This window comes from Myotis myotis, unplaced genomic scaffold, assembly GCF_014108235.1.
Source record: "Myotis myotis isolate mMyoMyo1 unplaced genomic scaffold, mMyoMyo1.p scaffold_m19_p_8, whole genome shotgun sequence".
Lineage (NCBI taxonomy): Eukaryota > Metazoa > Chordata > Mammalia > Chiroptera > Vespertilionidae > Myotis > Myotis myotis.
The window spans coordinates 40,777,972-40,792,862 of NW_023416390.1; the positions used below are offsets into that span (position 1 = coordinate 40,777,972).

Here is a 14,891-nt window from a genome sequence, read left to right on the forward strand (position 1 = left end):
TCTGGAATTTACAAAGGGCAAAGCCACTAACTGGATAATTTTGCTTTTAAATTTCTTCTATTTTTCTATGCCAAATTATTTTATTTTTTTAAAGTTAGAAATTTCATACTTATATAGACTATCAAAAGTAGGTATTTATATGTGTATATATATTTATTTATATACATACACACACACTATGCACAACTATCTCTATATATGTACATATACATACAAACACAAACATAAACCATATAGTTTTTAAACTCTTGGATTAAACCTAGTACTTTTATGAGAAATCACATAACAATGACCCTTGACATAAGCTCCTCTCTGCTCCCATACTTTAATAAATCCCAATCTCATTAGATACTATGAAAAGTTATCTCCTTCACTAAATAGTCAGAACCTCCAGTAGGAATTTAACAAAAATCAAAATGTTGTTAAATATTCAGTAATATTTATTTAAAAAACGTATAAGATCCTCAAGCACAGTCTGTGGGGTCAACTAAAAGGAAAAATACTTCTAAAATATCTATGAGCAGATCAGTTCAAAAATTAAAATTCCATGGACTTAATGATTAATTGCATTTATTGTAAAATATATCTGATTAGATTCTCTAGAAAAACTTTTTGCTATTTGTTAAAAAGTTCTATATGGATCATAATGTATAAAATGAAGTAGTAGCCACTCATTCACTCAGTAAGGTAGTACTGAACATGTTGCTATGTGCAAGGAACTATGCTAGGTACTGAAGAGGGAAGAGCTGTGGTTAAAAAGATCAACAGAGTAAAAGAATTTCTGTAATTATAAATCACTGTCAAGAATGTAAAGGATTGTTATGTGATTATTGTAGACAGTGACTGTGTAGGGTCTTAAGATTAGTTTGTGTTCAAAAATTTACCAGCTAATGATAAAATCATTTTTAATTTTAATTTTATGGTGAATTAATTAAAATGTTTCTAGTAGAAAATATTGCAGTATCTCTTCAAAGGGATCTCAAAAATAAAATAGCTTTTCACTAACCATGTGTAAATAGAATACAGATCTATCTAGAGATCAAAGTAGTCTTCCTAATCCCAATTAGTTGTTTGCTTTCTTTGTTTTTGCACTAATGCTAACTGAAAATAGACTATTTTCTATATTTCTCTATTCTAGAAAGTAATTTATTCTTTTGGCATTCCTATTTTACTATTCTAATCGAGTAAAAATAAAAAATGATCATGTCCAGTACAACATCTCTGTGGTATATAAATCTAGCATTCCATCAGCTTCAAAACTTTATATGTTTGGGGTTTTTCTCTTCCTAGATCCACCTGGGCCACCTTCTTGCCCAGAGGTAAAAGATAAAACAAAGTCCAGCATCTCGCTAGCATGGAAACCTCCAGCCAAAGATGGTGGCAGTCCCATCAAAGGATACATCGTAGAAATGCAAGAAGAAGGAACCACTGACTGGAAAAGAGTAAATGAGCCAGATAAACTTCTAACTACCTGTGAATGTGTGGTGCCGAATTTGAAAGAACTCAGAAAGTACAGGTTCAGAGTGAAAGCTGTCAATGAAGCTGGCGAATCTGAACCAAGTGATACAACTGGAGAGATCCCTGCAACTGATATTCAAGGTACTGGTCCTTATTAGACCTATGCATTCACCTTTGGATATTATTATTAAATGGGTTAGTTTACTAAAGATATGTCAGTTACTTTATTGAATAAAGTGAGCTAAATCCTGTTCTATTATTCGTGGTGTTACAGAGGCACCAGAAGTTTACATTGACATTGGAGCACAGGACAGTCTGACTTGTCAAGCTGGCACACAGATTAGGATTCCTGCTGTCATCAAGGGGCGCCCAACACCAAAATCCTCTTGGGAATTTGATGGAAAGGCAAAGAAGGCAATGAAGGTGAGAAAATTATAATTCTTTGTGTCTCCCATTGAATCACTCTAAGGAATATTTATACAACAACTGACCATCTTCTTTTCTAATAGGATGGAGTTCATGATATACCTGAAGATGCACAGGTAAGATAAAATGGAAAGATTCAGAATCTAGTTGACTTCAATACTTCTATTATTTCATTCAAGGTATAACTACTGTTTGTTTGGGGGGTTTTGTACAGGTGGAGACTGCTGAAAACTCATCAGTCATTATTATTCCGGAGTGTAAACGATCTCATTCAGGCAAATACAGCATCACAGCCAAGAATAAAGCAGGACAAAAGACTGCAAGTTGCAGAGTTAAAGTCATGGGTAAGGAAGACTTTAAAAGTCACCATGGAATAAGAACAAATTATTTGTTTTATGAAACAACGTTGCTTATATTGTGATATGCATTCAACAGATGTACCAGGGCCACCCAAAGATCTGAAAGTCAGTGACATCACAAGGGGTAGTTGCCGACTTACATGGAAGATGCCAGATGATGATGGAGGAGACAGGATCAAAGGCTATGTCATCGAGAAGAAGACTATTGATGGAAAAGCGTGGACTAAAGTCAATCCAAACTGTGGAAGCACCACATTTTTAGTTCCTGATCTCATCTCTGAACAGCAATATTTCTTCCGCGTACGTGCAGAAAACCGTTTTGGCATTGGCCCACCCGTGGAAACCATTCAGAGGACCACTGCCAGGGACCCAATATGTAAGTTTTAAAAGCTATGATTAAAATACTTTCTCTAAATTGAAAAATATGTAGCTATAAACAATGCTTAATACTTTCTTTAACTATTTTTAAAGATCCTCCTGATCCTCCTATTAAACTCAAGATTGGCCTCATAACAAAGAACACAGTACACCTATCGTGGAAACCCCCAAAGAATGATGGAGGCTCCCCTGTCACCCACTATATTGTTGAGTGCCTTGCGTGGGACCCTACTGGGAAAAAGAAAGAAGCATGGAAACAGTGCAATCGGCGTGATGTGGAAGAACTGGAATTTACCGTGGAAGACCTCGTAGAGGGTGGGGAATATGAATTCAGAGTCAAAGCTGTCAATGAGGCAGGAGTCAGCAAACCTTCAGCCACTGTGGGTCCTGTGATTATCAAAGACCAGACATGTAAGCACCAACGTAGTAATAGAGAACATCCTTTCGTGAATGTCTTTCTAGACATTTAATAATAGTCCAAAATAAAAAGAGATATGTCTATACATCGGGAAGCCACCATGGGTTGAGTGTGGACATGGGCACATTACTCAATCACTCATTCCCTCACTGCTACAGAATTATCATATTCCCTTAGATATTAACTTTTCCTTCATTAAATAAGATGATGCTTGGAACTTCCTTAAGATAATTTTTCTCCATGCATGCTATTTTACTTATCAGAAGTCAAAGCACTTTTTCCACATGCTCCTCAAAAGGGGCAAAAAATAGCCATTTATTTGCTCAGCAACTGCCAAGCCCACTTATTTTTTCATCTGTTTGAGAAAAAGTCATATCCATTTTAATAGATAAAATATATACACAAATATGGTAAGAATTCTTCCTCTAATTATTGTTACTATCACTACTGCTGTGTATTTGTTCAATTCTTCTAAATTTAGGAGGGCCATAGTCACAACAGTCTTTGCACATTCTTATACTAAATTTATGGAAAATAGACATTTGCTTTGCCTCTACTATCAGTTATATTTCTTCAAAGGAGAATTCATCTCAGAATTAACACAATAGGTCCCTCATAACTACATAAATACTAAGGGGAATATCATATAAGAACTCCCATGCCTATGCACCTACAATTTTCACTTCTCTCTGCCCCTCTGCAATATCTACATGCATAATGATGCCAGGTAAGTGATAGTCATTAGTTGTATAGAGCCACATGTAGATAAAGGATGATGACCACATGTACCTGTTCCCCAAGTTGGTATAAAGTAATTGAAGAGAGATCTATTCTTTATATTGGGCTTGGCTACAAAGTCTGTCTATAAATAGCTTTATGGTCACTGTGAATTCTATTTTCTATCCTTTAGTGCTTTTTGTTCCTAATGACAATATTTGTTTTTAATAATCTAGGCCCACCATCAATTGATCTAAAAGAATTCATGGAGGTTGAAGAAGGAACTGATGTTAGCATCGTGGCCAAAATTAAAGGTGTACCATTCCCAACACTAACCTGGTTTAAAGCTCCTCCAAAGAAGCCTGATAATAAAGAACCTGTGATCTATGACACCCATATCAATAAACTCGTGGTGGATGATACTTGCACCTTAGTTATTCCACAGTCTCGCAGGAGTGACACTGCCTTATATACCATTACAGCTGTGAATAACCTGGGAACAGCATCAAAGGAGATGAGGTTGAATGTCCTTGGTAAGGATTGCATGTTTTTATGAGAACTGTGTGTGTTTTCTGTTCATAAATGTAATGTTTGGCTTCAAAATTATTCTACTAATAAAGTTTTTCTTTTTAAACCATTTTAGGTCGCCCTGGCCCTCCAGTGGGACCAATAAAGTTTGAATCTATTTCAGCAGACCAAATGACTTTGTCTTGGCTCCCACCTAAAGATGACGGTGGGTCTAAGATCACAAACTATGTAATTGAGAAAAGAGAACCTAATAGGAAGACATGGGTGCGTGTCTCCAGTGAACCCAAAGAGTGCATGTTCACAGTTCCCAAATTACTAGAAGGCCATGATTATGTATTCCGGATCATGGCCCAGAATAAATATGGCATTGGGGAGCCTCTTGACAGTGAACCTGAAACAGCAAGAAACCTCTTCTGTAAGTAGCACACGTTTCACATACAAAGTCATTCTTATGTGTGTTTTTCATAAGTTCTTACAAATCAATGTATTTATTTTTTTCACAGCTGTCCCTGGAGCACCAGATAAGCCAACAGTTAGCAGTGTGACTCGTAACTCCATGACTGTCAACTGGGAGGAGCCAGAATATGATGGAGGCTCCCCTGTGACCGGATACTGGCTAGAAATGAAAGACACCACTTCAAAGAGATGGAAGAGAGTAAACCGAGATCCTATCAAAGCCATGACTTTGGGTGTTTCTTATAAAGTGACTGGCCTTATTGAAGGTTCTGATTATCAATTCCGGGTGTATGCGATCAATGCTGCTGGTGTGGGTCCAGCAAGTCCACCGTCAGACCCAGTGACTGCTAGAGATCCAATTGGTAAGCCTTGACACCATTTGTTTTCTTTTTTTTTTTCCAAAGTGCCATGGTATAGTCACGAATACTAATGTATACTGGTTCTTTCCAGCCCCTCCTGGTCCTCCATTTCCCCAAGTCACAGACTGGACTAAATCATCTGCAGATTTGGAGTGGTCTCCCCCACTAAAAGATGGTGGATCCAAAGTAACTGGATACATCGTTGAATTTAAGGAAGAAGGAAAAGAAGAATGGGAAAAGGTAACTAACGCTTGGTTTTACGGAGACGTACTATAAATAAACTAAAAATGTAGTGGTTATTCTGAATCGCATTAACTTCCATCTGTATCTTTTGAATTAAGAAATCATATTATAATCCAAATATCTGTTATATCAAAAATCTAATGAAAGTTGAGTCATGTTATTGTTAACTTATCTTTTGGTTATAAACCCTGAGAAAGTGAAATAAATGCAGAGTACAGGGTTTTTTTCAATCATTTGACAATAATTTTAAAACATGATTTCTGATAAGATATTCCATTCAGTGCTTACATGTAATATCTGATCCCTAAAACCTAAACTGGGAACAATTTTTCCAAAGGCAGCTAAATATGCCCTTGTGTATGCTTTAGAAAGCTATTAAAACAAACAGCTACCAAAAACTATTGTAATTATAAAATGTTTGTGATTTTTCCCTAGGCTAAAGATAAAGAAGTGAGAGGAACAAAACTTGTTGTGACAGGATTAAAAGAAGGAGCATTCTACAGATTTAGAGTTAGAGCAGTCAACATTGCCGGCATTGGAGAGCCTGGAGAAGTCACAGATGCCGTTGAAATGAAGGACCGAATTGGTAATTAATACTTCTATTATTTTTATATGTATTTCTGTTTTGGATTGAGAATGAACATCACATTTGTAAAATCACATTTGTTTTTCCAGTCTCACCTGATCTTCAGCTAGATGCCAGCGTCAAAGACAGAATTGTGGTCCATGCTGGAGGGGTGATCCGGATCATCGCCTATGTGTCTGGAAAACCTCCTCCAACCATCACATGGAGCATGAATGAAAGAGCATTACCTCAAGAAGCCACCATTGAGAGCACAGCCATTAGCTCATCCATGGTCATTAAGAATTGCCAGAGGAGCCACCAAGGTGTCTATTCTCTTCTTGCCAAAAACGCAGGGGGAGAAAGGAAGAAGACAATTATCGTGGATGTATTAGGTAAATACTTTCAATCTGTCCATGCAACTTAAAGATCACATTTATTTTATCAACAACAAAGTTACGTTGCCCTAGCCAATTTTGCTCAGTGGATAGAGCATTGTCCTGCAGACTTAAGGGTCCCAGGTTCTATTCTGGTCAAGGGCACATGCCCAGGTTGCAGGCTCAATCCCCAGTAGGGGGCATGCAGGAGTCAGCCAATCAATGATCCTATCTCATCATTGATGTTTTTCTCTCTCTCTCCCTCTTCCTTACTCTCTGAAATAAATAAAAATATAATTTTTTTAAAAGGGCTATGTTAAAATAAAATTATGTTACAAATATTTTGGAAAATAAGAAAAATCATCCAGCATCTCATTGACCACTACAGTATTAGCATTTTTTTAATTCCTCCTTGTTTCTTTATCCTATACATATTTTAGATGGTTGTACTCCTACTGTAAAGTTTTATGTGTTGACTTTTTATATAACGTGCTACCATAAGCATTTTCTATGCTATTATATAGTTTTCATAAAAGCAACTTTCCTGCAAATGTACATGAATGTTTCACAGTTTGCAAAGGTTGACCATTTTCACATTATGGGACTGTTTCTTTATTTTCTAATTATCATAATACTGCAAAATCCCTTTGAAGGGTTTCTGTATTCTAATTGAAGAGAAGCATCATATTTAATTATCAATATTGAATTTCTAGACATTGAATATAGAGTTGAACTCCCCAATGCTTTGTCATGCCTCTTGCTGGCTGCTTCATTCCAGTGATTTTCAGAAAATAAAGCCCTCCCACTCAGATCTCTCTCTCAGCAAGTCTCCAGGAACAATCACACTCCAAACAGTTATTTTCACTTTTTGTGTGAAAATAACTAGTTCTCTATTGAACATAATTAATGTTATAAAAACATTATGGTTTCATTAATGAAAATGGTATAAGGAAAAATATCTTATTGGGCAATAGTCCTACAAGATTTTAGATTAGTTTCAAGCTACTAAACACTCTTCTACCTAATGGCTATTATTTTACCTTGACCAACTGGTACACTCCCAGGTTAAATTTCAACCCTCTCAAAGGTCATTCTGAGATTTGGGACCTCCTGTGCTCCTCATTGATTCACTGGTGACCCCAAAAAACCTCACTCCCCTTTGAAAATTGGACACCAAACAGTAGCTATGCTGTTACTCCTTTCTCATCCCGTCTCCCTCTGGGCGTCCTCCCAACAGCCCCTTCCCACAGTTACTGTTCCTTCAGCTTCTGCTGAAACCGGGGCAAGCCGTAACTGTAAACCTACTTTGTCTAAAAATATGGTTGAAAATAGATACCAGGGGAGGAAAAACAACTCAATTAATAAACACAAAATCTTATTTTCTTCATAACAACATTTGTGTCCCCTTTTTGAAAACAGAGGGTAACAAATATTGAGCCGTATAGTTCATTGAAAGCAAACAACTAGAATGCTTTTCCTCTTATTTCCAGATGTGCCAGGTCCTGTTGGAACCCCATTCCTGCCTGACAACCTGACCAATGACTCCTGCAAACTGACGTGGTTTTCTCCGGAAGATGATGGAGGCTCTCCAATCACCAATTATGTCATTCAGAAACGGGAAGCTGACCGCAGAGCATGGACCCCGGTGACATACACAGTCACCCGACAAAATGCTACTGTCCAGGGTCTCATTCAAGGAAAAGCCTACTTTTTCCGAATTGCAGCTGAAAATAGCATTGGCATAGGCCCTTTTGTTGAAACACCACATGAAATTGTCATCAGAGATCCAATAAGTACGTACAGTTTCAAACAATTTCATTCTTAATTACTTCTTCACTCAATTACTAATTTTAAAAAAAAAACTACAGTGACAAAATATGTGTATAAATGCCAAACATTTTATTCATTTGGCAAGCATTCATTAAGTTAATACGCAATATCAGACCCTGGTAGTATTTGAATGTGGTTGTGAAAAAGATTATGGGAATATATCTGATTCTTCAAATCCTTCCATGTTTACTACACTGGTTGTTTTTAAGTCGCCACTTAGTGTTTTCCTAATTCTAAAACTACCAAGTCTGGGAACTTCTATTTCCTCATCTGTCAGAGGAAATTAGATTGTATTAGGTCCTTTTTAGCGCTAATGATTCTATGATGAGATCTCTTTTATTACTGATCAAAGCAGATAGTTTAAGGTTTAAATGCAATCCTCAGAAAGTATTCTTTACTACATTCTTAACATGACAGCTTTTTCACTGTAATGCCATACTTACACTTACAGCTGTACCAGAGCGTCCTGAAGACCTGGAAGTTAAAGAAGTCACTAAAAATTCTGTTTCTTTGACTTGGAATCCTCCAAAGTATGATGGTGGATCCGAAATTATTAACTATGTCCTAGAAAGCCGTCTCATTGGAACTGATAAATTCCACAAAGTTACACAGGACAACTTGCTTAGCAGAAAATACACTGTTAAAGGCTTAAAAGAAGGTGATACGTATGAGTACCGTGTCAGTGCTGTCAATATTGTTGGACAAGGCAAGCCATCATTTTGCACCAAGCCAATCACTTGCAAGGATGAGCTGGGTATGTGTCTAATGCAGCTTATAGTTTGAAAACTTGTACCTTTATAGATTTATCATAAAACATCAGTAATATTGACTTGATTTTGTAATTGTACATTTTAGCTCCTCCAACACTTGAACTTGACTTCAGAGATAAGATCACAGTTCGAGTTGGTGAAGCTTTTGCCCTCACTGGCCATTACTCAGGCAAGCCAAAGCCTAAGGTTTCTTGGTTCAAAGATGATGCTGATGTGGTAGAAGATGATCGCACACATATAAAGACCACGCCAACAACACTTGCCCTAGAGAAGACCAAGGCCAAACGTTTAGACACTGGCAAATACTGTGTGGTTGTGGAGAATAGTACAGGCTCTAGGAAAGGTTTCTGTCAAGTTAACGTGGTTGGTAAGTATTATTTAGCAAGATGAATAGATATTCTGTTCTTTCTAAAGCAGAAGTGGAAATACTTTGTGCTGTGATTTTTTTTTTCCTGCAGACCGTCCTGGACCACCAGTAGGACCCGTTATTTTTGATGAGGTGACCAAAGAGCACATGGTTATCTCTTGGAAGCCACCATTAGATGATGGAGGCAGTGAAATTACCAATTATATTATCGAGAAGAATGAGGTGGGCAAGGATATTTGGATGCCTGTGACATCTGCAAGTGCTAAACCAACATGCAAAGTTTCTAAACTGCTTGAAGGAAAAGATTATATTTTCCGGATACGCGCTGAAAATCTGTATGGAATAAGTGATCCTCTGGTGTCTGATTCAATGAAAGCGAAAGATCGTTTCAGTATGTACTACATTTCATTTTAGTGATTCAATGTTTGATATTGTTAATAGGAAAAATTAAATTTCTAACACATGTTTCTAATGTTTATGATAGGGGTTCCTTATCCACCTGACCAGCCAATTGTTACAGAAGTTACCAAAGACTCTGCATTAGTAACCTGGAACAAGCCAAATGATGGAGGAAAGCCCATAACAAACTACATCCTGGAAAAGAGGGAAACTATGTCTAAACGATGGGCTAGAGTTACCAAAGAGCCGATCCATCCATACACTAAATTCAGGGTTCCTGATCTTCTAGAAGGTTGTCAGTATGAATTCCGGGTTGCTGCAGAAAATGAAATTGGTATTGGAGACCCAAGCCCACCATCCAAACCAGTCTTTGCCAAAGATCCAATTGGTATAGTATTAAAGCATTCATTTAGTTTTCATATTTTCCAACGTTGTTTTCAGGTATATTATTATTCTTTTTTTTTTTCCTTCTATTATATAGCTAAACCAAGTCCACCTGTTAATCCTGAAGCAATAGATACAACATGTAACTCAGTTGACCTAACTTGGCAGCCACCACGTCGCGATGGTGGGAGCAAGATTCTGGGTTATATCGTTGAGTACCAGAAAGTTGGAGATGAAGAGTGGAGAAGAGCCAATCACACTCCTGAGTCATGTCCTGAAACTACATATAAAGTCACTGGTCTTCGGGATGGTCAAACCTACAAGTTCCGAGTACTAGCAGTCAATGAAGCTGGTGAATCAGATCCAGCTCATGTTCCTGAGCCTGTACTAGTAAAAGATAGACTTGGTGAGTAAAATGTTCTCAGCTTTCTTTGCAAGGAAGATAGGTGTGTCAATGTATACACTTATTTGTAAAATTCATTAACAAATCAAACCTGAAAGTACTATTTTCTTTATTCAAGAACCCCCTGAGTTGATTCTTGATGCCAACATGGCGAGAGAACAACATATAAAGGTTGGTGATACTCTAAGACTTAGTGCCATCATCAAAGGAGTGCCATTCCCAAAAGTAACTTGGAAAAAAGAAGACAGAGAGGCTCCAACTAAAGCAAGAATTGATGTTACTCCAGTTGGTAGCAAGCTTGAAATTCGTAACGCTGCCCATGAGGATGGTGGAATTTATTCCTTAACAGTGGAGAATCCAGCTGGTTCAAAAACTGTCTCCGTAAAAGTGCTTGTATTAGGTAAGAATTTTAGTACTTAGGATGTTTTTTATGTAAAAACAAGTTAAAAGTAAATTGTGATATATTTTGAGCTCTTATCTGTATTAAATCACCTATAACTGCATTGCTTAACACTTTTCAGATAAGCCTGGGCCACCTCGAGATCTGGAAGTCAGTGAAATCAGGAAAGATTCTTGCTACCTTACTTGGAAGGAACCACTGGATGATGGTGGTTCTGTTGTTACAAATTATGTGGTTGAGAGGAGAGATGTTGCAGGCGCCCAGTGGTCACCTCTCTCAACTACGTCAAAGAAAAAGAGTCACTGGGCTAAACATCTTAATGAAGGCAATCAGTATCTCTTCCGAGTAGCTGCTGAGAACCAGTATGGACGTGGTCCTTTTGTTGAAACACCTAAACCCATCAAGGCTGTGGATCCTCTACGTAAGTTGCTTTCTCAAAATACAAAATATTATTTGACCGTCTTTGAGAATATTCTTTATTCATCATAACTTCTTCTTTTGAAAAGATCCCCCTGGGCCACCCAAGGACCTACACCATGTAGATGTTGACAAGACTGAAGTCTCCCTTGTTTGGAATAAGCCAGATCGTGATGGTGGTTCTCCAATCACTGGATATTTGGTGGAATATCAAGAAGAAGGAACCAAAGACTGGATTAAGTTCAAGACTGTGCCAGATTTAGAGTGTGTTGTTACTGGAGTACAACAAGGAAAGATCTACAAATTCCGTGTAAAAGCTGAAAATATCGTGGGTCTTAGTCTCCCTGACACAACTATTCCAATAGAATGTCAGGAAAAATTAGGTAATTTTTGGATTGGCATTATTATTTTGTTTCTTTTTAAAATTATGCCTATTTCTTTTAAAAAATCTAATTTCTTTGTGTTTACTTTTTAGTGCCTCCATCTGTGGAGCTGGATGTGAAATTAATTGAAGGCCTTGTGGTAAAAGCTGGAACGACAGTCAGATTCCCAGCCATTATAAGAGGTGTACCCTTTCCTACTGCAAAGTGGACAAGTGATGGGAGTGAGATTAAAACCGATGAACATTACACAGTTGAAACTGACAATTTCTCATCTGTACTTACCATTAAGAACTGCTTAAGGAGAGACACTGGGGAATATCAAATCACAGTTTCCAATGCAGCTGGCACCAAAACAGTAGCTGTACATCTTACTGTCCTTGATGTTCCTGGTCCACCAACAGGTCCTATTGATATTCTGGATATCAGCCCTGAGCATATGACTATCTCCTGGAAGCCACCCAGGGATGATGGAGGAAGCCCTGTGATAAATTATATCGTTGAGAAAAAAGATACAAGAAAAGATACATGGGGTGTTGTCTCTTCAGGAAGCAGTAAGACAAAGCTGAAAGTCCCACATCTGCAAAAGGGCTCTGAATATGTTTTCCGAGTTAGTGCAGAGAATAAGATGGGTGTTGGTCCTCCCCTTGACTCCACACCTACTGTTGCTAAACATAAGTTTAATCCTCCATCGCCTCCAGGTAAACCAGTGGTTACTGACATTACTGAAAACGCTGCAATGTTGTCCTGGACTCTGCCAAAATCTGATGGTGGCAGCCCAATAACTGGTTATTATGTAGAACGTCGAGAAATAACTGGCAAATGGGTGAGGGTCAACAAAACACCCATAGCGGACTTGAAGTTTAGAGTGACAGGACTCTATGAGGGAAATACATATGAGTTTAGAGTTTTTGCTGAAAATCTTGCAGGACTAAGCAATCCATCCCCAAGTTCTGACCCAATAAAAGCTTGCCGGCCCATCAAACCACCTGGACCACCTATTAATCCTAAACTGAAAGACAAGACCAAAGAAACAGCTGACTTGGTGTGGACGAAGCCTCTCAGTGATGGTGGTAGCCCCATTCTAGGCTATGTAGTGGAATGTCAGAAGGCTGGGACGACCCAGTGGAACAGGATTAATAAAGATGAACTCATTCGGCAATGTGCCTTTACAGTACCAGGACTAATTGAAGGAACTGAGTACAGATTCCGTATAAAGGCAGCTAATATTGTGGGAGAGGGAGAGCCAAGAGAACTGGCAGAATCTGTGATTGCAAAAGACATCCTTCATCCTCCAGAAGTAGAACTTGATGTTACTTGTCGTGATGTTATTACCGTTAGAGTGGGCCAAACTATCCATATTCTTGCTCGAGTCAAAGGCAGACCTGAACCAGACATAACTTGGTCCAAGGAAGGCAAAGTACTGGTCCGTGAAAAGCGGGTTGACATCATTCAAGATCTACCTCGTGTTGAATTACAAATTAAAGAAGCTGTTAGAGCTGATCACGGCAAATATATCATCTCCGCTAAGAACAGCAGCGGACATGCCCAAGGTTCCGCTATTGTTAATGTCCTTGACAGACCCGGACCTTGCCAGAATTTAAGGGTTAGCCATGTAAACAAAGAGAACTGTACAGTTTCTTGGGAAAACCCACTAGATAATGGTGGCTCAGAGATAACCAATTTCATAGTGGAATCTCGCAAACCAAACCAGAAAGGCTGGTCAATCGTTGCTTCGGATGTCACTAAGCGATTAATCAAGGCAAACCTTTTAGCCAACAATGAATACTACTTCCGAGTTTGCGCAGAGAATAAAGTAGGTGTTGGGCCAACCATTGAAACAAAAACTCCAATTCTGGCTATTAACCCTATTGATAGACCAGGTGAGCCTGAAAACCTCCACATTGCAGATAAAGGAAAGACATTTGTCTATCTAAAGTGGCGGCGGCCTGATTATGATGGTGGCAGCCCAAATCTATCATATCATGTTGAGAGGAGACTGAAGGGTTCGGCTGACTGGGAAAGAGTACATAAAGGAAGCATTAAAGAAACCCACTTCATGGTTGACAAATGTGTTGAAAACCAGATTTATGAGTTCAGAGTACAAACAAAAAATGAAGGTGGAGAAAGTGACTGGGTAAAGACAGAGGAAGTTGTTGTGAAGGAAGATTTACAGAAACCAGTACTTGATCTGAAGTTAAGTGGTGTATTAACTGTTAAAGCAGGGGATACCATTAGACTTGAGGCAGGTGTTAGAGGCAAACCATTTCCAGAAGTTTCATGGACCAAGGACAAAGATGCTACAGACTTAACAAGATCACCAAGGGTCAAGATTGATACCAGTGCTGATTCATCTAAATTTTCTCTTACTAAAGCAAAGCGAAGTGATGGTGGTAAATATGTAATTACAGCAACTAATACAGCTGGCAGTTTTGTGGCCTATGCCACTGTCAATGTTTTAGATAAGCCTGGTCCTGTAAGAAATCTGAAAATTTCTGATGTGTCCAGTGATAGGTGTACTATTCGCTGGGATCCACCAGAGGATGATGGTGGCTGTGAAATCCAAAATTATATTCTAGAAAAATGTGAGAGCAAACGCATGGTTTGGTCTACCTATTCTGCTGCTGTCTTAACACCCAGTGCTACAGTAACACGTCTCATAGAAGGAAATGAATATATTTTCAGAGTCCGTGCAGAAAATAAAATAGGCACAGGGCCTCCAACAGAAAGTAAACCAGTCATTGCAAAAACCAAATTTGATAGACCTGGTCGCCCTGATCCCCCAGATGTCACTAAAGTAAGCAAAGAAGAAATGACTGTGGTTTGGAGTCCACCTGAATATGATGGTGGAAAGTCCATCACAGGATACTTTTTGGAGAAAAAGGAAAAACATTCAATACGTTGGGTCCCTGTTAACAAGAGTGCAATCCCTGAGAGACGTTTGAAAGTACAGAATCTCTTCCCAGGACATGAATATCAGTTCCGTGTCAAGGCAGAAAATGAAATTGGAATTGGAGAACCATCTTTGCCATCAAAACCAGTGGTGGCAAAAGACCCCATAGGTATGATATTTTTTCTTTTTCTAATACTATACCAACTCTTAATCTCAAGTACAGAGTGGTTAGAAAAATAAATTAAATCTGTAACTTCAAAACTTTATTTTATCCAACATTTTTCAAAGTAGATCTTTTACCAAATCACCTGACGTATACAAACAATGGTAGATCCTAATTTTATGGAAAAAAAATAAGGACTCAGTA

General features: G+C 38.2%; 1 protein-coding gene across 1 annotated transcript in view; it reads left to right on the forward strand.

The window, feature by feature from the left end:
* TTN (titin) overlaps positions 1-14,891 on the forward strand; it is a 278,629-nt gene that overhangs the window by 201,024 nt on the left and 62,714 nt on the right. Inside the window, exons 247-268 of the mRNA XM_036318697.1 lie at positions 1,291-1,599; positions 1,733-1,881; positions 1,968-2,000; positions 2,099-2,228; positions 2,320-2,619; positions 2,715-3,032; positions 3,993-4,289; positions 4,400-4,699; positions 4,788-5,102; positions 5,191-5,339; positions 5,778-5,928; positions 6,018-6,299; positions 7,772-8,074; positions 8,563-8,865; positions 8,967-9,248; positions 9,340-9,639; positions 9,733-10,035; positions 10,129-10,437; positions 10,553-10,834; positions 10,956-11,255; positions 11,341-11,634; positions 11,727-14,693. Of these exons, the coding sequence (XP_036174590.1) occupies positions 1,291-1,599; positions 1,733-1,881; positions 1,968-2,000; positions 2,099-2,228; positions 2,320-2,619; positions 2,715-3,032; positions 3,993-4,289; positions 4,400-4,699; positions 4,788-5,102; positions 5,191-5,339; positions 5,778-5,928; positions 6,018-6,299; positions 7,772-8,074; positions 8,563-8,865; positions 8,967-9,248; positions 9,340-9,639; positions 9,733-10,035; positions 10,129-10,437; positions 10,553-10,834; positions 10,956-11,255; positions 11,341-11,634; positions 11,727-14,693 (8,376 nt within the window). The remainder of the gene's footprint in view (positions 1-1,290; positions 1,600-1,732; positions 1,882-1,967; positions 2,001-2,098; positions 2,229-2,319; positions 2,620-2,714; positions 3,033-3,992; positions 4,290-4,399; positions 4,700-4,787; positions 5,103-5,190; positions 5,340-5,777; positions 5,929-6,017; positions 6,300-7,771; positions 8,075-8,562; positions 8,866-8,966; positions 9,249-9,339; positions 9,640-9,732; positions 10,036-10,128; positions 10,438-10,552; positions 10,835-10,955; positions 11,256-11,340; positions 11,635-11,726; positions 14,694-14,891) is intronic.